The sequence below is a fragment of the Acinonyx jubatus genome, chromosome A1 (genome assembly GCF_027475565.1).
Source record: "Acinonyx jubatus isolate Ajub_Pintada_27869175 chromosome A1, VMU_Ajub_asm_v1.0, whole genome shotgun sequence".
In the NCBI taxonomy this organism is placed as follows: Eukaryota; Metazoa; Chordata; class Mammalia; order Carnivora; family Felidae; genus Acinonyx; species Acinonyx jubatus.
Genome location: NC_069380.1, coordinates 141,183,297 through 141,207,558, shown reverse-complemented (window position 1 = coordinate 141,207,558; position 24,262 = coordinate 141,183,297). Strand labels below are relative to the sequence as shown.

General features: G+C 40.1%; 1 protein-coding gene across 3 annotated transcripts in view; it reads left to right on the top strand.

Moving 5' to 3' along the window:
* The window catches only part of DMGDH (dimethylglycine dehydrogenase), a 70,557-nt gene that overhangs the window by 18,866 nt on the left and 27,429 nt on the right, over positions 1-24,262 (top strand). The window contains exons 6-14 of one of the 3 annotated variants that reach the window (XM_027039373.2): positions 4,259-4,507; positions 6,556-6,754; positions 13,642-13,835; positions 14,874-15,027; positions 16,698-16,863; positions 17,791-17,921; positions 19,176-19,393; positions 20,834-20,991; positions 23,966-24,025. In XM_027039373.2, coding sequence (XP_026895174.1) covers positions 4,259-4,507; positions 6,556-6,754; positions 13,642-13,835; positions 14,874-15,027; positions 16,698-16,863; positions 17,791-17,921; positions 19,176-19,393; positions 20,834-20,991; positions 23,966-24,025 — 1,529 coding nt within the window. The remainder of the gene's footprint in view (positions 1-4,258; positions 4,508-6,555; positions 6,755-13,641; positions 13,836-14,873; positions 15,028-16,697; positions 16,864-17,790; positions 17,922-19,175; positions 19,394-20,833; positions 20,992-23,965; positions 24,026-24,262) is intronic. The other 2 variants (XM_027039377.2, XM_053224266.1) reach the window with 2 other exon arrangements.

Here is a 24,262-nt window from a genome sequence, read left to right as displayed (position 1 = left end):
CCGCATCGGGCTCTTTGCTGACGGCTCGGAGCCTGGAGCCTGCTTCGGATTCTGTGTGTCCCTCTCTCCCTGCCCCTCTCTCGCTTGTGCTCTGTCTCTCTATCAAAAATAAACATTAAAAAATTTTTTTAAAAAAATTAAAAAAAAAAAAAAGTGTCCATTTGCTGATGTGTTTCCAGCATTGTCCAGGTCTATGGGGCTCTCTGGCCCAGAGACACATGTATTGCCAGCCATGTGACCTGGGCAAATTACTCATTTGTAAAACGGAGAGAATAGTTCTCATCTCAGAAAGCTGTTATGACTGGTAAGTAGCTAATAATGTAAAGTACCCTGAACAGAACCAGTACCACACAGTAAGCACTAGAAAAAATACGTCTAATAATTATGATTATAATTGTTTCCTTGAAAGCCTATCTGCCCCTCCCACCACCCCATCCCGGGAACACTAGCATCAGTTTGCTATAACTTCTGGGCACAGGCTTTTAACCTTACCCACCTCCTTTCACTTGTTCCATTGTCACACAGCACCCATTCTGTTGGTACATTTGGTTCTCAAACTGATGTACGTATGAATTGCTGTGGAAAGTTTCCCAGATTCCAAAAGATTCTAATTTAAGTGATCTGGGTGGGGACTCAGAAGCTCTATTTTAAGCAAGTACTCCAGGTACTGTAGTGTCTGTTCCAGATGGTCTGCAAAACATCTTTAGAGAAACACTATTACATAGATGTTCCTAGAGGAGAGAGAACATAGTAACTTTATTCTTTTACATTTTTTTTTTAATGTTTATTTATTTTTGAGACAGAGAGAGACAGAGCATGAACGGGGGAGGGTCACAGAGAGAGGGAGACAGAATCTGAAACAGGCTCTAGGCTCTGAGCTGTCAGCACAGAGCCCGATGCAGGGCTCGAACCCACGGACCGTGAGAGCATGACCTGAGCCGAAGTCGGACGCTTAACCGACCGAGCCACCCAGGCGCCCCTCTTTTACATTTTTTTTAACTTTGTTTTTTAATGTCTATTTATTTTTGAGAGAGAGAGAGAGAGAGAGAGAGAGACAGAGCACAAGCAGGGGAGGGCCGAGAGAGAGGGGAGACACAGAATCTGAAACAGGCTCCAGGCTCTGAGCTGTCAAATCTGTCAGGCACAGAGCCTGACGCTCAGAGCCCGACGTGAGGCTTGAACCCAGGAACCACGAGATCATGATCTGAGCCAAGTCGGAAGCCTAACTGGCTGAGCCAGCCAGGCACCCTGTAGTAACCTTATTCTTGAGCAAGCAGAGCTGAAAACTAGTTTTGGACACTTGTGACCTCTTGGGATAAAATAGTCTAACTTGCCTTTGGTACCTGAAACTGCTCAGGGGCATGAGAAGATATTTTATTATCACGTAAGTTTTTTCTCTGCCTGGTGAAGAATGTTTCTCTTGACTCCTTTTCTACTTGACTCATTAAGCCTGAGATAACTTTATAAACTTTACTTAAGACTTTTCTTAATATGGTAAATCAGAAATATGATTGGATCATGCCAACGTGAAGCCCAGTGTTCGGCCAAAAGAGAATTGCTTAATTTTGCCTGACACTCTGCATCAGAGAATGCCACTGTATAAACAAACCATCACTGTCACCGTATAAACCACCTTGTACAAGTAAACTTGTCTATGAACCTTCACTCTTCATTTTAACTCTATTTCTATTAATCATTGCATTAAAAAAAAAACAGAAGCCATTTCCAATAACTATTTTTATTGACCCTCCTGTTGTTTCTCAGGCCATAATGGTAGATTTTAGTGATTCTTCCATATTTGTCTCTCTTACCTTTAAACTTGGTGGGTGGGTGATGTAGCGAGAGTTGAATTATAACCACACCAGATTTAGGTTAACTTGCTTGACAGAAAGAGGAAGAAAATGCCAACAAACACCACCACTATAGGGTAAAACAGCATTGGCTTGTTTTGGAGTGTAACATCATACAGTTCTATAATACTTACGCATATGTTTCCACTGTATTTTAATGATCAAGTGCATTAATAAGCAAACAATTAGACTCAGAAATTCATAAATATGTTTGAATAGGAAAGAATTTATTTTCTTCAATTTATGCTTTTAATTGAAATAAGTGTATTGAGGATACTGGAGTGGTTTGAATTGCTAGGCTACATATTTTGGCTTTTTATATTTTAAATCTGCTGTGGTGCATATAAGTAGCATTGATGGCTTTCCTATATTTTCTTACAAAGTTCTTCCATTGAAAATTCACTTCTTCCTACTAACAAAAATAAATTAAATCCTTAAATTATTAAAAGACCAACAAGAGGCTCTAATGCCCACAAGTAAGATTTTTGGTTTGCAAATAGACATCCAGTTAGGGGGCTATTAAAGAAGTATGGCCAGGGGACCTGGGTGGTTCAGTCAGTTAGGCATCTGACTTTAGCTCAGGTCATGATCTCACAGTTCGTGAGCTTGAGCCCCACGTCAGGCCCTGTGCTGACAGCTCAGAGCCTGGAGCCTGCTTCAGATTCTGTGTCTCCCTCCCTCTCTGCCCCTCCCCCACACCTTGTTTTCTCTCTTTCTCTCTCTCTCTTTCTCTCTCCCCCTCTCTATCTCTCTCTCTCAAAAATAAATAAATATTAAACAAACAAACACTTATGGCCAGTTTAGCCATTAGGCCAAAGCAAAACAACAAAGCCCAAGGATGACGTTTAGATAGTAAAATAGAAATAATTAAAAAAAATTTTTTTAATGTTTATTTTTGAGAGAGAGAGAGACAGAGTGCAAGTTGGGGACGGGCAGAGAGAGAGAGGGAGACAGAGAGCCCGAAGCAGTCTCCAGGCTCTGAGCCGTCAGCACAGAGCCTGATGCAGAGCTCGAACCCACAAACTGTGAGATCATGACCCAAGCTGAAGTTCGGTGCTTAACCGACTGAGCCACCCAGGCACCCCAGTAGAAATAAATTTTGACACATAGGGTACATAGTCTGGGTTCCCAGACTGATTCATAATCGATGATCCTGTATTTAGCTCTGAACCTCATAATGACATAGGCTTCAGAACTCTTCATTAGATTCCTAAAAAAAGCAGAAACAGAAATGGTTAAAAAATTGAGTGCAACCTCTAAAGAAATAACTTGAATAAGATTCTCTAATCATTTGAATGATTACTCAAAATTATTCTGAAGCAAACAAGCAAATAGAACCTCCTTCCCCCAAATAATCTGCTGATGGGTCAGGCAACACCATGTCCCTGCCAAATAATCATTCTAGATTCTAAAATACCTTTATGCAAGTGAAGGTGTCTTGGATTTTTAAAACAAAATCTTCCCACAGGAAGAAAACCAATAAGGTATGATGATTCCAAGGTGTCCCAGTGTGACATGGGCATGTCTCTTTCCTTCTGTGGACTTTAGCTCCACATCTGTGTACTGAAGAGTCAGCTGGGGGAGAATCAAGGGTCCTTTCAGCCACAATCTGTTTTTTTTTCTTTTGCAAAAGTAAAAATAACATTCATCTCCACCAGTAAGACAGTCCCAATACACACTGTGAACTGAGATACATTCTCATAGAGGTACTCCCACTTGCTGGACTCATGGTTCCTTCATGCCCGTTGCAAGCAAGGATCTTACAGATGTATTCTAGCCAAGCGTTTACAATAACAGATAAAACTTACTGTGCTATCTCTCCCAAAGTATATACATTTTCAAAATTTAAGTTAACAGAACAATTCTGTATTTGTAGAATCTTAGGCATCAGTAATGTGGGGAGAGGAGGGTCTGGGGGATACAGGGATTGACTTGGAAGGCTTTCTTGTGCACAATTATTATACCGATCAACACAGGCCCCTTTATTGTTTGATCATTTCTGTTTCAGGAGTAGGGTCAGTCCATTACTGTCTTTCTTATCAATATTTGTACATTTTATATATTTGGGTTGTTTGGTTTGTCCTTCAAATAAATGTGTTGTTGTTTTCCTGCCTGCCTCTGCTTATAGACAAAATATTTTTTCAGGAATTACAAACTCCTGAAAAACAAGTATGTATCTGTTAGATTATAGGTGTCTTCAAAACGCTGGGGCAGGTAAAATACTCGCTTCCCCCAGGTTCAGTTTTGTAATGACAAAAAATTTAAAGTTGTTATCACATTCTTTAGACTTTCCATGAGTACTGAAGTCTTCTCAATATTTTATCTGAAAATAAATTGCCATATCCGTGTCAGGTGTAGTATGTTTACGTATGTGGTAACATTTTAAAATGACTTTTTTTTTCTTTAAGGATTTTGGGCTCGTGAAGTAGGTAAGATGGTGGGACTAGAACACCCTCTCATTCCGGTCCAGCATCAATATGTTGTGACATCAACTATACCTGAAGTGAAAGCTTTGAAACGAGAACTCCCTGTGCTCCGTGACCTGGAAGGATCCTATTATCTGCGACAGGAAAGGGATGGGCTTTTGTTTGGTCCCTATGAAAGTCAGGAGAAAATGAAAGTGCAGGACTCGTGGGTCACCAATGGAGTCCCTCCAGGTGGGTTCCACAAATGCAAGTGTGTGCAGGTCGGGCACATATGTTTTGTCTTCTCTGTGGCGGGGGCTGGCTGTAGACTAAGATGACACCGTAACATTAGACTACTGGGTACCTGGGACGCTGGAGGTGAGGGGTTTGAGGCCAGCTCTGTTCTCATGTCCCTTTCACCGATCACAGCAGGAAGTAAGGAAAGAGAGAAGAGGCAGTTGGTGATGGAGAAGCTGAAGAAACATATCTTCCGCTTCCAGGTAATTTTTCACCTGCCCGCACCAACCTCCTTCCTCCGTACTTTTTCCTCGCTCTCTCACCTGCCTGGTCTAGTTTCCGGATTTGGATATAGCTGATATTGTGCTTTGACGGTTGGAAACATGGCAGGTAGCAGAGACAGGATATCCGGCCTACTAAGAATGAAAGCGTCAGAGTCTGTCACAGAGCAGGATAGGTTGCTCCTGCAAACTGATGCCCTCCCCTACTCCATAAATAAATGTAGAAAAGCCCTATGCGAAGCGGGAGGAACCATAGTTTATGTAAGGGAGGTGGACCCATTTTGTTTTTAATGAAACATTTCTACAGAGCTAAATTAAAGATGGAGGTTACCTAAGGAGGTAAACAAAACAATCTATAGAAAATACTAAAATGTCATTGGGGCACTGAAATATTATAGGGGATATAAAGAAATGGAGGAAATTGTACTTCCTAGAATTATACTTTGATAAGCTACTTGGGATAGGGACTGAAGTTCTCCCCTACTCCTCAATACACATATGCCCATGTGACCACGAATGATCACTAAACTGCCTTCCAGAGAAGTTGGGCCAGCTAGCTGAGGGCTTTTGTTTTGTTGAGTTGGCTCTGCACATTTGGGCTTGCATGGAAGAGCTCCTGATCTCAGGAGGGCTGATGGCCACCTGAGAACCTTCCTTTCTGTTCTTCCCTCATGCTGGCAGCCTGTCTTCCAAATACATGTTTTGTTTTTAAAATTTTTTTTTAATGTTTATTCATTTTTGAAAGACAGAGAGACAGAGCACAAGCAGGGGGTGGGGCGGAGAGAGAGGGAAACACAGAATCCGAAGCAGGCTCCAGTCTCTGAGCTGTCAGCACAGAGCCCGATGCGGGGCTTGAATTCACAAACCGTGAGATCATGCCCTGAGCCGAAGTCGGATGCTCAACCGACCGAGCCACCCAGGCGCCCCATCTTCCAAATAAATGTTGAACAAATATTTAAATTTCCAAATTCCAAGTTGGAGGGAGAGCCAGATTGTTAGCTGGCCCTGGGCACGTACATGTCCTGGTCCAACCCTCGTGGTCTGCAGGCCTCTGTGCAACTGACCCAACATGCTTTTCACAGGAGGAACAAGAAGCTGGCTGACTGCTGTGTGGGAAGGTCACCAGTATTGGTGGAGAAGTTCTTTTAGAGGCTCATCTGTGGCTTCAATCACAGTACCTTTTACGAATGAGGAAATTATTGTGTTTCAAGACCCTGACTCTTTTCTAAGAATCTAGCTCTCAATTACGTATGGGAGCGGGCGTGCGGGAGGAGGCCTCCATGCCATTCTTTCTGTGCTGAGAGCTAAAAGGCATCTAGCGTCCATTATTCTAGATCCTGGAGTAGTTTTCCGTTTATGCCCTGTGTCCTGACATGACTTTGCAAGCTCCCATTTGCCCTTAACTGGGAGGATAGATCAGACTTTTAGGGTTAATTAAAAGATAAAAGTTCTCTCTTGACAAACCAGTTATTGTTTGTTTTTTAAAATTATGATTGGTTTACATGTTGAAAACTGTTGATATACCTAGATTTATATTTATTATTAATTAAGAGGATTAACTTTCATGATTTTATTATTTCAACAAAAATAAATTATTATTCTCAGAAATGTGATGGGTACTTATCTGTTGATAGTGAATATTAAGTTTAGACTTAAAAAAAAAAAAAAAGAAGTACCTTCCATAAGACCATCTTTAAATGTAAACTGATTCAGACTTAAGTCACTTTGGAATACCTGTCAGGGCAATTGTGGCATCCTGACCACAATGGTATGTCTCTTCAGGGTTTGGAAAGGAGCTCTTTGAGTCTGATCTTGACCGAATTATGGAACATGTGGAAGCTGCCATGGAAATGGTTCCAGTCTTGAAAAAGGCTGATATCATCAATATCGTCAATGGTCCTATCACCTATTCTCCTGACATTCTGCCTATGGTGGGGCCCCATCAGGGAGTCAGAAACTACTGGGTGGCTATAGGCTTTGGGTAAGTATCTCTTTTATTATTTTATTTTATTTTATTTTATTTTATTTTATTTTATTTTATTTTATTTTATTTTATTTTAATTTTCAAGAGAGCGAGCACAAGTGAGGGAGAGGGACAGAGGGAGAGAGAAAGAGAATCCCAAGCAGGCTTCATGCCGAGCATGGAGCCTGATGCGAGGTTCTATCCCATGATCTGAGCTGAAATCAAGAGTCGGGTGTTCAACTGACTGAGCCACCCAAGCACCCTGAGTATCTCCATTTAATTCAACATTTATTATAGAGTCAAGTATCTTTTTTAATAGAGTCAAGTATTATAGATAAGTCTTGTCTCGTAATCTCAGTCCAAAATGGAAAATGAGAGAAGGGCAGAGAGTTTTCTTCCTTAAATGACCATTGAGATACGAGGAATAAGATATTTCAATCTTCGGGTGCCTGGGTGGCTCAGTCAATTAAGCGTCTGACTTCAGCTCAGGTCACAATCTCTCAGTTGGTGGGTTTGAGCCCCATGTTGGGCTCTGTGCTGACAGCTCAGATCCTGGAGCCTGCTTCAGATTCTGTGTCTCCCTCTCTCTCTGCCCTAACCCGGCTCGTTCTCTGTCTCTCTCTGTGTCTCTTAAAAATAATAAATAAACATTAAAAAATTTTTTTTAAAAATTCACTTTTAAAAGCCTGACTGTATAATGGTTTAATCACTTGTATAGGTTTTAAAGATGATCACATAGAAGGGCAGTGATTTCCTGGAAACCTCTCTTCGCATATTTCCTGCCATTTCCATTATTCCTGTCTCTTTTCATGGTGTGTATGTTCATATTGGTCAATTTGCCTCAATTTTACAAGGCTGTTTTCATAACACAGCGTGACAAACATAATACCGAGTATCAAATGAATAACGTATATGATGCCTTTTTCACCATAATTCAGGTTTATCCAACATAATTTGTTTCTTTATGATTCCTCAGGTTGCTTACTATTTACGATTCTGTTACCCATTTGATGCTTCATCCTTAATATTTGTCCCATTAATTTCTTGAATATTAATGTCAAGCCCACTTTACTATCATATCACAGCTTCTAATATTCTATTTTTCTTCTCCATTTTATTTGGCCATGTATTCAACTAATATCTCATGTTTGCCAGCTCTGTACAAGGTCTCTTTGCTAGGCACTGGGTTACAGCTAAAAACAAGGCAGTGAGGTCCGGCCAGAGGTGTGTGACTGCTTGGGGTGCTGTTCTGCCAGTACAGTAGAGGGGCTGTGGTCTGAACTGAGGGAGCAGCAGCAGGGACTGAGAGATAGGAGATAAAATTATTTAGACTTGATGATTGATTGCATTAGGTCTTGAGGAAGAGAAAAAAAGCAAACGATGGCTAACTTTCTAACTTGACCCCTGGTTGGATGCTGGGGCCATGGGGACAGAGAATCAGGAAAACAATGAGTTTCATTTTTGAAAGGTTGGGTTTGAAGTGTTAAGTTGATATCTTTGGGACATCCAGAGGGAGAAAACCAGATGGAGACAGAGGACCTGTAAGGTATAAAGTAACTGAGGGTTTAGGTAATCACCAATAGCATCTGTGTGTAGGCATGTGTATGTAGGAGTGTTTCTCGTGTACATTACTTGAATATCTTCTTTAGAGGAATGCTTATTCATATACTTTGCCCATTAAAAAAATTGATTATTTGTCTTTCTACTGTTGAGTTGTAGGAGTTCTTTGTATGTTCTAGACATAAGACCTTTATCAGATACATGATTTGCAATTTTTTCCTTTCATTCTGTGGGCTGTCTTTTCACTTTTTTAATGGTGTCCATTGAAGCATGAAGGTTTTTAATTTTGATGAAGTCCAGAATGCATATTTTTTCTTTTTTTTTATATATGTAGTTCATATATAAGAAACCATTTTCCAGTCCAAATTCATAAAGATTCATACCTATGTTTTCTTCTAAGAGTTTATAGTTTTAATTCTTTCATTTAAATCTTTGATCAATTTTGAGTTAATTTTTGTATATGATGTGAGGTAGGGGTCCAACTTCATTCTTTTGTGCATAGCCAGTTGTCCCAGCACTGTTTGTTGAAAAGACTGTTCTTTGCTCATTGAATTATGTTGGCTTCTGTGATATCTTTTTTCTGATACCACTTCTGATACCCACATTCAATTTTTCAATTTTCTAATTCTCTGACACCAACTGGGTGTCCAACAATTCAATTCAATTCTGATCTTAACTTCCAGAGTTAGTGGTTAAGGACTCAGTCCCACAAGACTGCCTCCACTTCAGATACCAGTTGCAACTCCAGGGATCACCTATACTTCTGACTGGCTGTAACTTTGCGAGTTCCTACAACCCCCTTTTCAGGCTTGACAGTTCACTAGGGTGGCTCACAGAAATCAGGAAAACACTTCCTTTTACCCATTTATTATAAAGTATACAACTGAGGAACAGCCAAATGGAAGAGATGCACAGGGTGAGGTGTGAGGGGGAGGAGTGTGGCACAGAGTTTTCATGCCCTCTTTGACACACCACCTTCCTAGCACATCAGTGCGTTCAGAACCTGAAAGCTCTTTGAAGTCTGTCATTTAGGGGTTTTTTATGGAGGTTTAATTACATAGGCATAATTGATGAAATCATCGACTATTGATGATTCAACTTCTTGAACCAGCCCTTATTTAAGCCCCCAGGTATCACTCACTCCACCTTGAGTCATCTCATTAGCATACAAAGACTATAAATTCCAGAGGTTTTAGGAGCTCTGTGCCAAGAATTGGGGACAAAGACCAAATATTTATTTTTTATTATACCACAACATCCTTGACAAAAGTCATTTCACCATATGTGTATGGGTTTATTTCTGGACTCCCAATTCTGCCATTACCACATTTATTTTCTTTTTTTAGCGTTTATTTTGAGAGAGAGAGTACTTGTGTGCATGTGAGTGGGGGAGGGGCAGAGAGAGAGAGAGAGAGAGAGAGAGAGGGAGGGAAGGACAGAATCCCAAGCAGGCTCTGCACTGTCAGCACAGAGCCCCACACAGGGCTCTATCTCACGAACCATGAGATCACCACCTGAGCTGAAATCAACAGTCAGATGCTTAACTGACTAAGCCACCAGGCACCCCCACACTGTTTAGATTACTATAGGTTTGTAGTAAGTTCTGAAATTGGGAAGTGTGAATTTTTGCTCTTTTTCAAGATTGTTTTGGCTACTTTGGGTCCCTTAAATTTTCATGCAATTTTTAGGACCAGTTTGTCAATTTCTGCAAAGAAGCCACCTAGGGTTTTGATAGGTATTGCATTAAATCTGTAGATCAATTTGGAGAGTATTGTTATAACAATATTAAGTCCAATTCATGGACATGGGATGTCTTTCCATTTATTTAGATCTTTTATTTATTTATTTATTTATTTATTTATTTATTTATAAATTTTTTAATGTTTTTATTTATTTTGAGAGACAGAGCAGGAGCAGGGGAGGAATAGAGAGAGTGAGACACAGAATCTGAAGCAGGCTCCAGGCTCTGAGCTGTCAGCACAGAGCCCAGTGCGGTGCTCAAACTCACTAACCATGAAATCATGACCTGAGCTGAAGTCGACGCTCAACTGACTGAGCCACCCAGGCGCCCCTGTTTAGGTCTTTTAAAATTTCTTTCAGCAATGATTTGTAGTTTTTAGAGTACAAGTCTGCACTTCTTTTGCTAAATGCATTCCTAGGTCTTTATTATTTTTGATTCTGCAGTTGGCTGAATCATAGAATTATTGATTTAGTCAACAAATATATGTGGATCATTGACCACGAGCCATGCTCTGAACAAGCAGACAGTATCCCTGGCCTTATTATATTTATATGTTAATGGAGCATCTGTTACTACTTGCCAAGGAAATTAGGAAGTTGATTTCTTTAGAACACCAGTTACTTATTACCTAGAAATTGTATATACTTGCATGGGGCTAATGTTGCATTCCTGCTCTGATTGTTCTGGGTAATTTTCCCAGGTTGTAGACGTTGGGAGATGGATAGGGAAGATGACAGGTGGGGGGCAGGCAAAGTGCCTCACACTCTGACAGATTTGGTCTGAACAAAGGACTTGTTGCTATCTTGCTAAGATATTTCTTATGTAAAATGGAATGCTTACATTGGCTGCCCCTGCTGGCTTGCATCAGTGATCCATTCCCTGGTTCTGGAGGCTAGTGGTTTCCATACCTGGCTGAGCAGGAGAATCACATGCCCATCTTAAAAAAGAATCTCAACCTTGTGATTAGTCACTTATGTATGTTTCATCCTCCTTTACATCATATCTGTGTAATTCCTATTTGTCAGGAGAACCCATGAAGTTGTGTTGAATTGGAAAACTATAAGCAAATGGATTCCCAGACACTACTCCTATAGATTCTGAATCAGTGGTCTGGGGAGAGGCCCAGGGATCTGCATTTCAATGTGTCTGTTATTCTGATACAACCGTCCAGAGAACTTGGGGAACTTGCAAACTGTGTACATATATGCCAGTGCTCATTTACCTTACTCACAGATCACCCTCAGTCAAAACTCTTTTACTTTTGTTTTGTCACAATTCTAACAAAAGGTTTTTTGCTTCCAGGTGACACCATGTCAACCAGCATGTTTAATGGATTGTATTGAATTGAATCTAGTTTTCTTGGCTTAGAGCACATTATAAACAGGAAACTTAAGGAGGGGAGAGTGCTGTAAGATATAACATCTGACAGTTAAACGGAGTTATCCTGAAAAGCAGACACAAACACTCAAAAAGCATAGTCACTGGGCCATTTAGAAGCAGGTTCTACAGATTAATGTTAGCGACAGAAGAACCTAACTCTCCTTTCCTTATAAAGTTCCCTTCCACTTCCATGCCACACAAATTACTTGGTATGAAAATTTTATCAATTTGGCATAGGCATACTCTGTTACTAGTTGTATAGGGGCCTAACAGCAAGCATGCATTGCTGGCCTACTATGTGCTTTCAATGTCATGCCAATGTTCTCCACCAGAACCATAAAGGAAGTGTGCATGAAAGAAGACTAAAGCTCAGGGTGGTCACACAACTTGCCCATGGTTACACAGCTAGTACTGGCAGAAGTGAAATCATACCCAGAGCTCTCTTAACTTTATGCTTGCTTTTAACTACTAAGCCAGGGGCTCTCAATGCATGTTTCATAACCCTCAGTAGTGTGGCATTTGACACATAGCTTGTTAATGGTTAGAGAGCTGAAGTTTGTAAAGTAAACACTTTTTGAAAACAAATTATCCTTGATTCAGGATTCTCCCCAACTGACAGCACTCAGCCCCATTTGTTAGCTCATATACACTACTGAAAGGGAAAGAACATGATGGCATAGCAGTGAGGCCACAGGAAACCAAGCACAGTCCTGGCTATTCCCAAGAGCCTGTCAAGGATGTGAACGCTGTCTGTCATGTGTGCCTTGGCTGAAAATTGGGAACTGTTGAAGAGGTAAAGTTCAGTAAGAGAGAGTGTATGCTGAAGTCAGTTGATGGAGTCTGTATCCTGACCTTTATTGCAGTGTGACCTTATTTAATCACTAAGTGGGGACTGGCTTTCCCAGTGGTAAAATAAAATTGCTAAAGAATAAATCATCTGGTACATGTTAGGTGGAAAAAATGCCTGGCAAATAGCAAGCACTCAATAAATGTCAATAAAACTTTACACAATTTCAAGTCTTATCAACAGTATCTCTAGATCTCAAAAATGACAGCTTTTGTATATCATACATTGGGCCTGGTTAAGTGAATTTTAAGCATACATTCAATAATTTTTCTTGCTTTCTTGAAACTTAGTGAGATTGTTTGTGGGTGATTTGGATGACCAATGTCTTTTTTTTTTTTTTTAACTATTTGGAGAAGTATATAAATTGTCGCCTTTTTATTCTACTTGAGAAATATCCTCGTAACAAATTTAGTTACTCATTTTTGTAAAACAGCAAAACTGGTATCTTGTGGGAAAATAGTTAACATTTAAAGTCTTTGCTCAGGTGCTCCCAAGCTCTCAGAATCCGTGAGTCTGGCTGTTAAGTTGTGGTCATTCAGGATACTGGAATTTCTTGCATTTTGAGGTCTGCTCATGTAGCTCCATTTCTTGGTCATCCCCCACATGACTTTCTGCTCATCTAATTCATCAGAAGCTTGTCTTGACTTAAACCACAGATAAACCTATAGGAAAGTCCTTCACTAGGCAAGAGGGAGTGGTTAGTACTGCACATGGCCAATGTTAAATTGTGAATCCTTCATCTGATAGCAACTGATTTGCCACAGTGATGTTCTTGGTTTTAAAGCATCATCATATAGAAATAGACAACAAGCCTACCCTCATCACCAAGTGACCCATTAGTTGCAAAATACAGGGGACAGTGTTCCTTTTCTCTCCTCCCCACAAGCCCCTGGGTGAGTGCCTCTTCCTCTGAATGCTTCTAAGATAAAGATTCAAGGTCCTTGCACAGAGGTCATCGCCTAAGGGGACCTGAACTAAGTTGAGTCTGAGAAGAGATGTGTCACTGGGCAGTGTACGGTTTCTCCTGCAAGGTTCCCATCAGTCAGGATAATTCTAGATCAGAAGGGCTGCTAAGATAACCACATCTTCCTCTTTTCTTCCTTTCCTCCATTTTCCTAAAGTGAGCATCTTTTCTAGCTAAGAGTTGGAGGCTATTTTGCAGGTATGCATCTCTTGAAACTGTGGAAACAAACCAGCTATCAAGTCAGGTACATTTAATTTGGATGCCCAAACATGTATTTTTCCCGAGGAAAAAAACTATAGTATAAGCATTATGTTGACTGTCTGCTCTGAAGATCACAGAACACTCCAACTTGGAGGCCCTGTAGAAGAGTTGGACATGTTTCATTATTGGAAAACAACATGTGTTCATAACAGGGTGTTTATCTCTGTATTTGAAAGATATGGCATAATCCACGCCGGTGGGGTAGGGAAATATCTCAGTGACTGGATCCTGCATGGAGAACCTCCTTTTGATCTGATAGAATTGGATCCTAATCGCTATGGCAAATGGACAACAACTCAGTACACTGAGGCCAAAGCAAGAGAGTCATATGGATTCAACAATATAGGTAAAGTGCAAATTTACTATTGTCTGTAAAGTGTGTACAGAATTGACTTGCAGTGCCTCTGATTTTAGATCTTTGTTATTCTCTGCTTTGTGGTGGGAGTACTTAGGGATTCTAATAAGCATTATGCCTCTAAGACACAAGAAGGAATCTTATATGAGTTTGTATATGTAATGTGTGGAGTGCTTCTGTGATTTTAAGTTTTTAAATTTTTTTAATGTTTGTTTATTTTTGAGAGAGAGAGAGAGAGAGACAGACAGACAGACAGACAGAGCATGAGCTGGGGAAGGGCAGAGAAAGAGGGAGACCCAGAATCTGAACGAGGCTCTGGGCTCTGAGCTGTCAGCACAGGGCTCGAACTCACAGACTGTGAAATCATGACGAGCCGAAGTCGGCTTAACTGACTGAGCCACACAGGCGCCCCAAGTGATTTTAAGTTGCTTTTTTCTTCCCCCAAGTGATTTTAAGTTTTAAATTTACTTTTACTTTATCCTTGGATAGCTATATGAATGACAGTCTGGCTTTTTTTACATAATTTTAAAAAATTGAAGTATAGTTGATTATACATGTACACATATATGATATTATGTTAGTTTTAGGTGTACAACATAGTGATTTGACTTTTTAAAAAATTTATTTATTTATTTTGAGAGAGAGAGAGAGAGAGAAAGAGCACACGTGGTTGCCTGTGGGAGCAGGGGAAGAAGAGACAGAGGAGAGAGAGAATCCCAAGCAGGCTCCCTGATGCCAGTGCAGAGCCTCACGAGGGCAGCTGGATCCCATGAACCCTGAGATCATGACTGAGCCAAGATCAAGAGTCTGACGCTTAACTGAACGAGCTACCCAGGCGCCCTGTAATTTGACATTTGGGAACATTGTGAAATGTTCACCCCAAGAAAGCTAGTTACCATCTTTTACATAAATTTCATACATATATGTGCTTCTGGATGTTAGGAACTATGTTTTCTACTTTCTGAATCCCTTTGAAGTTTTTTACAGTTTTGGTTATATGGTACTTAGATACTAGTTTTCCTTTTTCAGTTGGTTATCCTAAAGAAGAGCGATTTGCCGGGAGACCAACTCAGCGAGTCAGTGGGCTTTATAAAATCCTGGAGTCTAAGTGTTCCATGGGGTTCCATGCAGGCTGGGAGCAGCCACACTGGTTCTACAAACCAGGCCAGGATACTCGGTATAGGTAAGTGAATGGAATGACCTGCCTGTGGCTCTGAATGTAGAACGCGATTTTGGAAGTTGAATGGAGGGATGTCGCCCCTCTGCGCCCCCAAAGAAGTCACTCCACCCTTTCCAAAGAGCATTGAGCCTTTTCCTACAAAAATGATTTTCTGGCAATGGAGGCGTTAGTCTATCCCACGTGACATTGGCTCACATCTCTAGGACCCATGTGGCCTCCGGAGTCCTACAGCCAGCTCAGGTGAAGCCTCCACTTGGCATTTTCCAGGAGCTCAGGGGAACCTTCCCCATCCCCTCTTGATCCCCACATGGCTTCAGGTGGCTCCTAAAGATGTGTCCTGCTTTAGGATGCCTGGTCGAATCACGTTGTATGGAAATAGTCTAGAAATATGGATTTTCTATTTATCAAAGATAGTTCACAGCCACTGCTTTGTAGTGTGTGTGCACTGAGTCATGCAAAATATATGTACCATTGATAAATTAGGGGAAAGGATCATTTACTTAGCATTTTAGGTTAAGCTAAAGCATAAAGCATGTCACTGAAACAATCCTCTGAATTTTTCTAGTGTTGTTACCATTGTTACACTTGGATTTTGAGCCATTGTTGTCATTTGGGGTTAATAATGCTTATATATTTTTTCTCAAGAGAAAACAAACAGCAAATCCAGAAATTGTTACCTCTTTTTTTTTTTTTTTTGGACTTGTCATTTTGCTTACTAAACAGGTTTTGATGTCTACTTTAAGACCAGATCTAAATGGTACAAAGTATAGTAGAGGCCCAGTTGTTGATTAATGAATTTGGGCTCAGTAGAAAGTCTAGATTATCTGGGGGCAAAATACTGGTTTGGTTTTTCCTAAACGACTTGGATAAATGCCAAATCTGTTCTTCACCTTTGCTCTTTGGATCTGACCTGTTCCTTCCATTATTTGAATAATTAAACAACTGAAAACTCATTTATCAGACAGAATTCTGCTCTGCAGTTAAAATACCACATTAGAAGTTGACTTTGCCGAGTGGGAAGAACTGTGAATGAGTCAGTAGACTTTTGTTCCAGGCCAAGCTCTGGCATTTACTAAGACAAAGGCCCTGGAAGTCACCTTGTACCTTTTCTCTAAAAAAATGCAGATGTTGGACCAGGTTCTTGCTTGTAACAACATGATCATCACTTGGGAGACTGTTAGAATGCAGGATATAGGTCTCCACCCCAGACCTGCTACATTAGAATCTGCATTTTAACATTTGTAAGTGATGTACAGTTGCATGAGTGTTTGAGAAGCACTGGACAAGATAGTTCTACCCCGTTATATTCTGATTTAACTAGGTCCAGAAAAGGGGTATTTTTTTAAATGCTCCCCAGGTGATTCTAATATTCAACCAAGATTGAAAACCTCAGGGCTGGTAGACTTCTATGCTTTCCTCCAGATCTGAAAGCCCACATGTCCTATCTTAATTTCTAGTTAATTAATACTTCGTTCACTACAAAATGGTCAAAGGAATAGAAGAGTAATTTTAAAAAATCAGCTTCTACCATATATGTATCATTCAGAGAACAGAATTTTAGATGTTACTTCTTTTCCCAAATAGGATTTTCTAGATCAATAGGGTTTATTAACATACTCTGTAATTTTCTGAAAATGAATGACAGTTGTTTTACCACAAACATTGTGTTTTAGGCCAAGTTTTCGCCGCACAAACTGGTTTGAGCCTGTGGGATCTGAGTATAAACAGGTTATGCAAAGCGTAGGGGTTATTGACCTGTCACCATTTGGCAAGTTTAACATCAAAGGCCAAGACTCTGTTAGATTGTTGGACCATCTCTTTGCAAATGTCATTCCAAAGGTAAATAACCTTATATGGGTACAAGGTTCAGGATTCCTGCCTGCTTAATTCTCCATCCTCTCATTTTTAAATTTCCTAAAATGTTTCTATTGTTTATTTTTGAGGGGATGGGGGAGCAGAGAGAGAGGGGACAAAGTTTCTGAAGTGGGCTCTGCACTGATAGCAGAGAGCCCAGTGCAGGGCTTGAACTCACAAACTGTGAGATCATGACCTGAGTGGAAGTTGAATGCTTAACTGAGCCACCCAGGGAACCCTCATTCTTAAATTTTATTTATTTATTTATTTATTTATTTATTTATTTATTTATTTATTTTAAAGTTTATTTTATTTTGAGAGTTTGTGTGTGCGAGTGAGTGAGGGAGGGGCAGAGAGAGGGACAGAGAATCCCAAGCAGGTTCCATGCCGTCAGCCCGGAGCCTGATGTGGAGCTCAGACTCACCAACCCTGAGATCGTGACCTGAAATGAAATCAAGAGTTGGGTGCTTATCTGACTGAGCCATCTAGGCACCCCATCTATCCTCTCATTTAAAACAAAAACAAAAAAACAAAAACAAAAAAACCCAGTATGTTATTTTAGTCTACCTAATGGTTTCTGTATGAATCCTATAGCTCTTCAACAGACCATGAATAAATATTCTAGCTGATTTTCTAATCACAATTTTTGTTGAATGAATTGTCATCCAAGGACTCTATGACTTTGCTAAATCCTGTCAATAGAGAACTGCAAAATTGACTGAAGTGTAATTTTGATGACAAATAATTATAATTACCCAAAATTAATCTTGGGTTTAGGTTTAAAGATAGTTCACACGATTGATATAAATGATAAGATTCAGATACATTTCACTGACACTTGTTTATGTTGTGCTAAAAGGATATGTAAGATTTTAATTTTATATTGAGGTAATTTTAAATTCTTTTGTGTAGGTGGGTTTTACAAACATAAGTCACATGTTGACACCAAAAGGTCGAGTGTATGCTGAATTGACTGTTTCTCACCAAACTCCTGGGGAATTTCTACTAATAACTGGTTCTGGATCCGAACTTCATGATATTAGGTAAGTGCACAGCTAATAAGAAAATTTTATATGAATTATATATTGATCTAAACTTTCACTGAGCTTTTCTTTTGCCAGTAGTTGAAAGTACAACTTAAATTCTCAAACCTTATTCTTTCCAATAAACTTCATGTCTTTTATAGGAAATTATTTGGAGTGAGGGACCCTGTCCCAACTCCTCCAAAAGGTAATTCATCCATAGGGTTTACTGGTTCTAATATTAACTCCTGATTATTAGGCATTATCAATGTGTCAGAACTCTTTTTAGACATTATCTCAGTTAATCCTCTTAATAGACATATCTTCAAGGTATATATTATTCCCATTTTCATGTGAGGAAACTGAAGTTTGGGTTAAAGTAACTTGCTTAAGCCAGTCCTTTTGATTCTGATGCCCACATTCAGTGCACTTCAGTGAGCTGCCTCCCTGGGTTATCTTCCTCCTTTGCCGTGCCTTGTGCCCTCTGGCCCACAGCTAGATCTAAGTCTTTGAGCTGCCAAGTCAATCCTTCACATGAATCTTTAGTCTGTGATTTAGTCTACTATAAAATCTGTAGTTTTTAGTATTCCAAAAATATTTGGAACATTACTGTTTAATAAATGTCTTGCTCTGAGATCCTCACTCTGGCTGTAAAACGATGCCAATGATATCCACCAATCCAAGATGTATCTTAGTAGCTAGCATTGTGTAAATCCAGATGATCATTTCATGTAGCTCCAGGGACTACTCAATAAACTATAAACAAACCCTAAGACTGGGTTCCAATAACTCATCAAGACTTAGAAATTGAAACCAGTCTTTAGAGTTTCTATCATTTCCTTGTGATTGCCAAAGCAGTTAGGTGTGTGGTGGCAGGCAAATTATTAACCTTTAGCCGCACAAATGTGCCTCCATGTATAGGTATTAGAGAAAATTTGGGTTTAAATTAATTTTTGAAGATTGAATCATTAGTTTAAATGCAATAGGGCTGTCACTCTTTAAAAGAATTATATGGCAGAGCTTATTTAAATTGAAGGATCCTTCTGTACTGTGAAAAATTACCCCCAAAATTTATGAGTGGGTGGTTTAAAGAGAATCACTGGACATCTCTGGGACTCAGTTTCCTCAGCTTAATAAATTAGGTTATTATATGAAATGACACTCTGGGGACTTTCTGGTAATTCTAGACACAGAGCATGTCTTCAGAGAAATAATATGTTACCAACATGTGTTATTCAAGCAAGACTTAACACAATGTTTATGACTCAAATGCAGATGGATTGAAGAAGAGGCAGTCAATGGTGGATATGATGTTGAAATTAAAAACATAACCGATGAGCTTGGAGTTCTTGGGATTGCAGGGCCCCAAGCAAGAAAGGTTCTTCAGAAACTGACCTCTGAAGATCTTAGTGATGATGTTTTCAAGTTTCTTCAGACCAAGTCTTTAAAGGTTTCAAACATTCCTGTCACTGCTATTAGGATATCTTATACTGGTAAGAATTGGAAAACGATTCTCTAAAATTTAAGAGAAAGTCTCTGAAATTCAAAAGAAACTGCCAGAAATGAACCTGTGCACATGCATGTGCATGCGCATGCTCACATACACACTGACTTTTGTCGGTATAACTTTGGAGGAAGATTTCTCCTGTCCAACTCTTACAGTCTATTCACTCCTATGCTGGGAGAGTCATTTCCCAGATTTCCAGTTGTTGTTCCAATCTCACAGCTACTTACTACTGGGAGTGATGGATAAAAAAGTTGGAGGAGGATAGCTGTTAGAATAGTTGGAAGGGTTGACAGAGTATTCAGGTCAGCTGACTCTATCTAGGAACATTCAAGGTGGTCTCCCATAGAATCTCTCCTAGAGACCATCTTAAATGTATCAGGCACCTGTCTTAAGGCATTACCACTAAGACTCTTTAAGTGCATTAGGGAAGTCTTCATGTAGCAGCTTCTAGACTTTCATTCTAGACTCTGAGTGCACTAGGGAATTCTTCATATAGCACCTAATTGTGCATATAGTAGGTATTTGAAATAGAGATGAATTAATGTTCTTCAGTTCCCCGTTGGTGCTGTAGGCTCACTTCCGACTTCCTCTAGACCTCCGTGCTCTTTCATAGAAAGGGTATTTGGTGCCCAGGCGTTCGTTCAATTACATGTTACTCATGTTCTGGTGGTGTCCTTGAAAAACACATCACCATCAGCCCTCAACATTGGGGAACAAGGAGAACGCATAAAGTATGAAGGCTATTGCTCTTCTCTGGGCTTCTGCTGTACACTTTCTCCCTCCTTCTTTCACCTGACCTTGCAAAATGGTAACCAGAATAAAGCATAAGCAGAATAAAAAATAAACAAGACTATTTGGGTTGGGTTTCATTTCATTTGGTTTTAGCCCACAGCTCTAACGATGAATAATATGACCAAGTGGGGAAGAAGAGGGATATGGGGGAGCATTAGAGATAATGGTTATCCCACAAAAACGACCATATGAATAATTGTCAGTTGCCTATATTTTTAAGACTTGTGATTTGGAAGAAAGGAGTTGGGGGTTGAGATTTCTAAACGTTGAACCCTTTGTAATGATAAACTAAGCCATACTAATATGTAATTACTCACATAACATTATGAAGCTGAGGCAGGAGTCCAGATAAATTCCTATATTAACATCTTTCTGTGTCATGAGAAAAGGTGTCCCAGTTACCACTCTCTGGGAGATAGGATGGGGCATGAGTGCATCTGTGATATGGCAGGCTCCTTTGTGGGGAAAGGGGTGGGTATGGTAGTTGCAGCTTTTTTGTGAACTGGTCTTTTAAAACTCAGCAATGTCTGTATTGCATACGTGGAATCTCCATTTATTTTTGTTTCAGCTGATGCGCATTAGACCTGGTGATCACTGTTCTTACCCTAGTGTGGTACTTGTGGGTTTGTTTCAGGTGAGCTGGGTTGGGAGCTGTACCACAGACGAGAAGATTCTGTAGCCCTTTATGACATTATCATGAATGCAGGCCAGGAGGAGGGAATTGACAATTTCGGAACATACGCCATGAATGCCTTAAGACTGGAGAAAGCTTTCAGAGCCTGGGGGTCAGAGGTTTGAAATGCCAGCAACTTCATTAAAATTTCGTTTACTGTATCTGATTTTTGTATGAGGGCTAATTTTAATTGCATTAACGTTGGCTCTGACTATACGAGAAACTATGTGTTATTAGATAACCCTATTTAATTAAGTGAAGATGTTTTTCTCCTCCATTTCTCAGTTGAAAGTTCAGTGGAATTATGGCACACTGTTTATTCTGCTTTAATTCCTCCTGCGTTTCAGAGAGCCCTGGACATCCATCTCTGTGTGGAGCTGTGTCTGCTTTAGTGGAGCCTGCTGACCCTACAGTATTTGAGGAGCACTTTTCAGATTCTTCCTCTTACTCTGTCGTGTTGCCCATCCCCATTTTCTTCTTATCGCGTAGCTTTTGGGGGAAATAGCAAGAAAAAGTGTCTTTCTGAGGAGCAGCGTCGGTGGTCTAGGATGTGTTGGTCCAGCCTACTTGCACCATTGGTAACAGGAACTAAGGGTTTCTGACCAAGTTACACACCATTTTCATATGCATGATTTATTTTACCTTCTCAACTCTTCCTGAAGACGGTATTATTGGGGGTGCTTGGGTGGCTCAGTCGGTTAAGCGTCTGACTTCAGCTCAGGTCATGATCTCCCATTTGGTGGGTTTGAGCCCCAAGTCGGCTCTGAGCTGACAGCTCAGAGCCTGGAGCCTGCTTTGGATTCTGTATCGCCTTCTCTCTCTGTTCCTCCCCTGCTCATGCTCTGTCTCTCTCTCTCTCTCTCTCTCTCTCTCTCTCTCAAAAATAAATAAAGATTTAAAAAAAAAAACTAAAAAAAAAAAGATGGTATTATTGGTGATTTTTGGGCAAGGAGTTCAGAGTTGGAGGCTATCTAAATCATCCCAATTCTATATATAATCACACTAAGAAACAGTAAATAACTTGGTCCAGATAACACGAAAGTGGCCAAACTATAGTTTAAACTGTGTTCTGTTTTATCTCCAGTGACAGGCTATCTGTGGATACCTGAATTTTTTCATATTCCTACTTGTTTCCTTAGAAGTTGTTTCCTTGAGGTTTGAGGCCTGAGCAGTGACATAAAGGATAGTAGTAACAGATATACTTCAGGGTGGGGTTTCTTGGGTTTGAATTTATCCTCCATCACATATTAGCTATATGGACTTAACCTTCCAGAGCCTCTGTTTACTATTCTAAAAAATGAAGATAATCTTTATCCTACGGAGTTACTGTAGATATTAGATAAAGTGCCTAGCATGTGATAGAATGAATTTAATTGGAGGGAAAAGTGGGTTTGAAAGCGGGGGCCCATGGGACAGTTAGACTGTGGGCAGAAACGTGGGAGAAACAAGGTGGAGAGGCAGTGCCCTGGAGTCACTGAAAGAACAAGGGCTCTGGGGCAAGTTACCGGGTTTTATTTTGCAGGGGAGGCGCTCTCTAGGGGGATTCTCAGCCTTAACCTGGGGCCTTCGATGAGGCCGCTGCAGGGAGAGAAATAGAGGACAGCTCTGTCCCCAAACTCCTCAGGGAATGAACCGCTGATGCAGCCTTTGGGAGTTAGCCATTTCTCCACTCTCCTGCGTTTCATTTTCTCGAGGTTGCTCCCCTGAGCCCTCCCCTCCCTTGGCGTTTCTTCCTCCCACATCCCTCTGATTTCCCAGCAGTGCCAGCACGCCCTCTAGTGGCGTTACAGCAATCTTCTGTGGTGTGTTTTATTTTCTTCCTGGAGAAAATCTGAAAATACAGTAGATAAAAAAATCAGTTTACAGTTGCTCAGATTGATTAGGAAATGTGAGACCAAATTTTAGAGCATATAAAACAAGTTTATATTACTCATATAATTTGTATGAGTTCGGTGTTGTCTTTTAAAAAGTTTGGCTACTTTTTATGGAGTTTAGACCAGTTCTCTTAGCACAAAAGGGAACAATAATAACAAAACAAAAACTATCAATTGCAGGTCTAGTCTCAAATAGAGGCTTTAGCTTAAAGTATATTGTAATTACTCAACCTTATATGAAAAGATTTGAGATGCGATCTCCGGTTTCCTTTTCTCTTTCCTGAACTCTGTTGAAGCCAATTTCCTACCATCTGCTTTCTCGTCTACTTGTCCTGATTTCTGGCCAATTGTAAGATAAGTAAATTACTTAATAATTTTTCAAACCTAACTATGTAAAATTATTATATAAAAACACAGTAAAGTCTTATTTCAGGGAGGAATAGCATGTTATTTTATCCCTCCAATATTTATTATCAGTAAAAGAGGGGCGCCTGGGTGGCTCAGTCGGTTAACCAGCCGACTTCGGCTCAGGTCATGATCTCGCGGTCCGTGAGTTTGAGCCCCGTGTTGGGCTCTGTGCTGACCGCTCAGAGCCTGGAGCCTGTTTCAGATTCTGTGTCTTCCTCTCTCTGTGACCCTCCCCCGTTCATGCTCTGTCTCTCTCTGTCTCAAAAATAAATAAACGTTAAAAAAAAATTATTATCAGTAAAAGAGCCATGGAAACAAACTGAATTTTAGTGTCTAATATGCTATTCAAATAGTATTTGCTGACAGGCTACATTTAAATTTCAGAGTAAAAAAATTACTTTTGGGGACCAGTCTGTAATTTTCCTATCAGAATCTATTTTCACAATCCAAAAGTGTTCTCTTCCCTAAGAAAATAATATATGAAGGTGATGTTACTGAAATGATTTTCACTCGTCTAAGATTTAAAATGTGTGTTTCCAGGGGCACCTAGGTGGCTCAGTCAGTAGATGATGTGACTCTGGATCTTGGGGTTGTGAGTTCAAGCCCTGTGTTGGGGATAGAGATTACTTGAAAATAAAATCTTTAGGGGCACCTGTATGGTCCCGTTGGTTATGTGTCCAACTCTTGATCTCAGCTCAGGTCTTGATCTCAGGGTTGTGAATTAAAGCCCTGTGTTGGGCTCCATTCTGGGTGTGGAGCCTGCTTAAAAAAAAAAAAAAAGCTTTTTAAAAACTGTGTGCTTCCCTTTTAGATGAACTGTGATACAAATCCCTTGGAAGCTGGACTGGACTATTTTATAAAGCTAAATAAGGTATGTTTATACTCCGAAGGGTACTTGAAGTACATCTTAAAATTATGATGCTGTTTCGTGACAGAGCTATGCTTTAAAATTTAACCAAGTGTGATTATAGGACAAATGAGTTGAACATAAATACTAAGCATTCCTCATATGCTTTGTATTAAGCTTTTGTCAAAATTAGGTATCAGTTCAAGCCATTGCAGTATGCTCATAGATGTAAGATAGCAGAATCCAGCAACTTCAAAGACT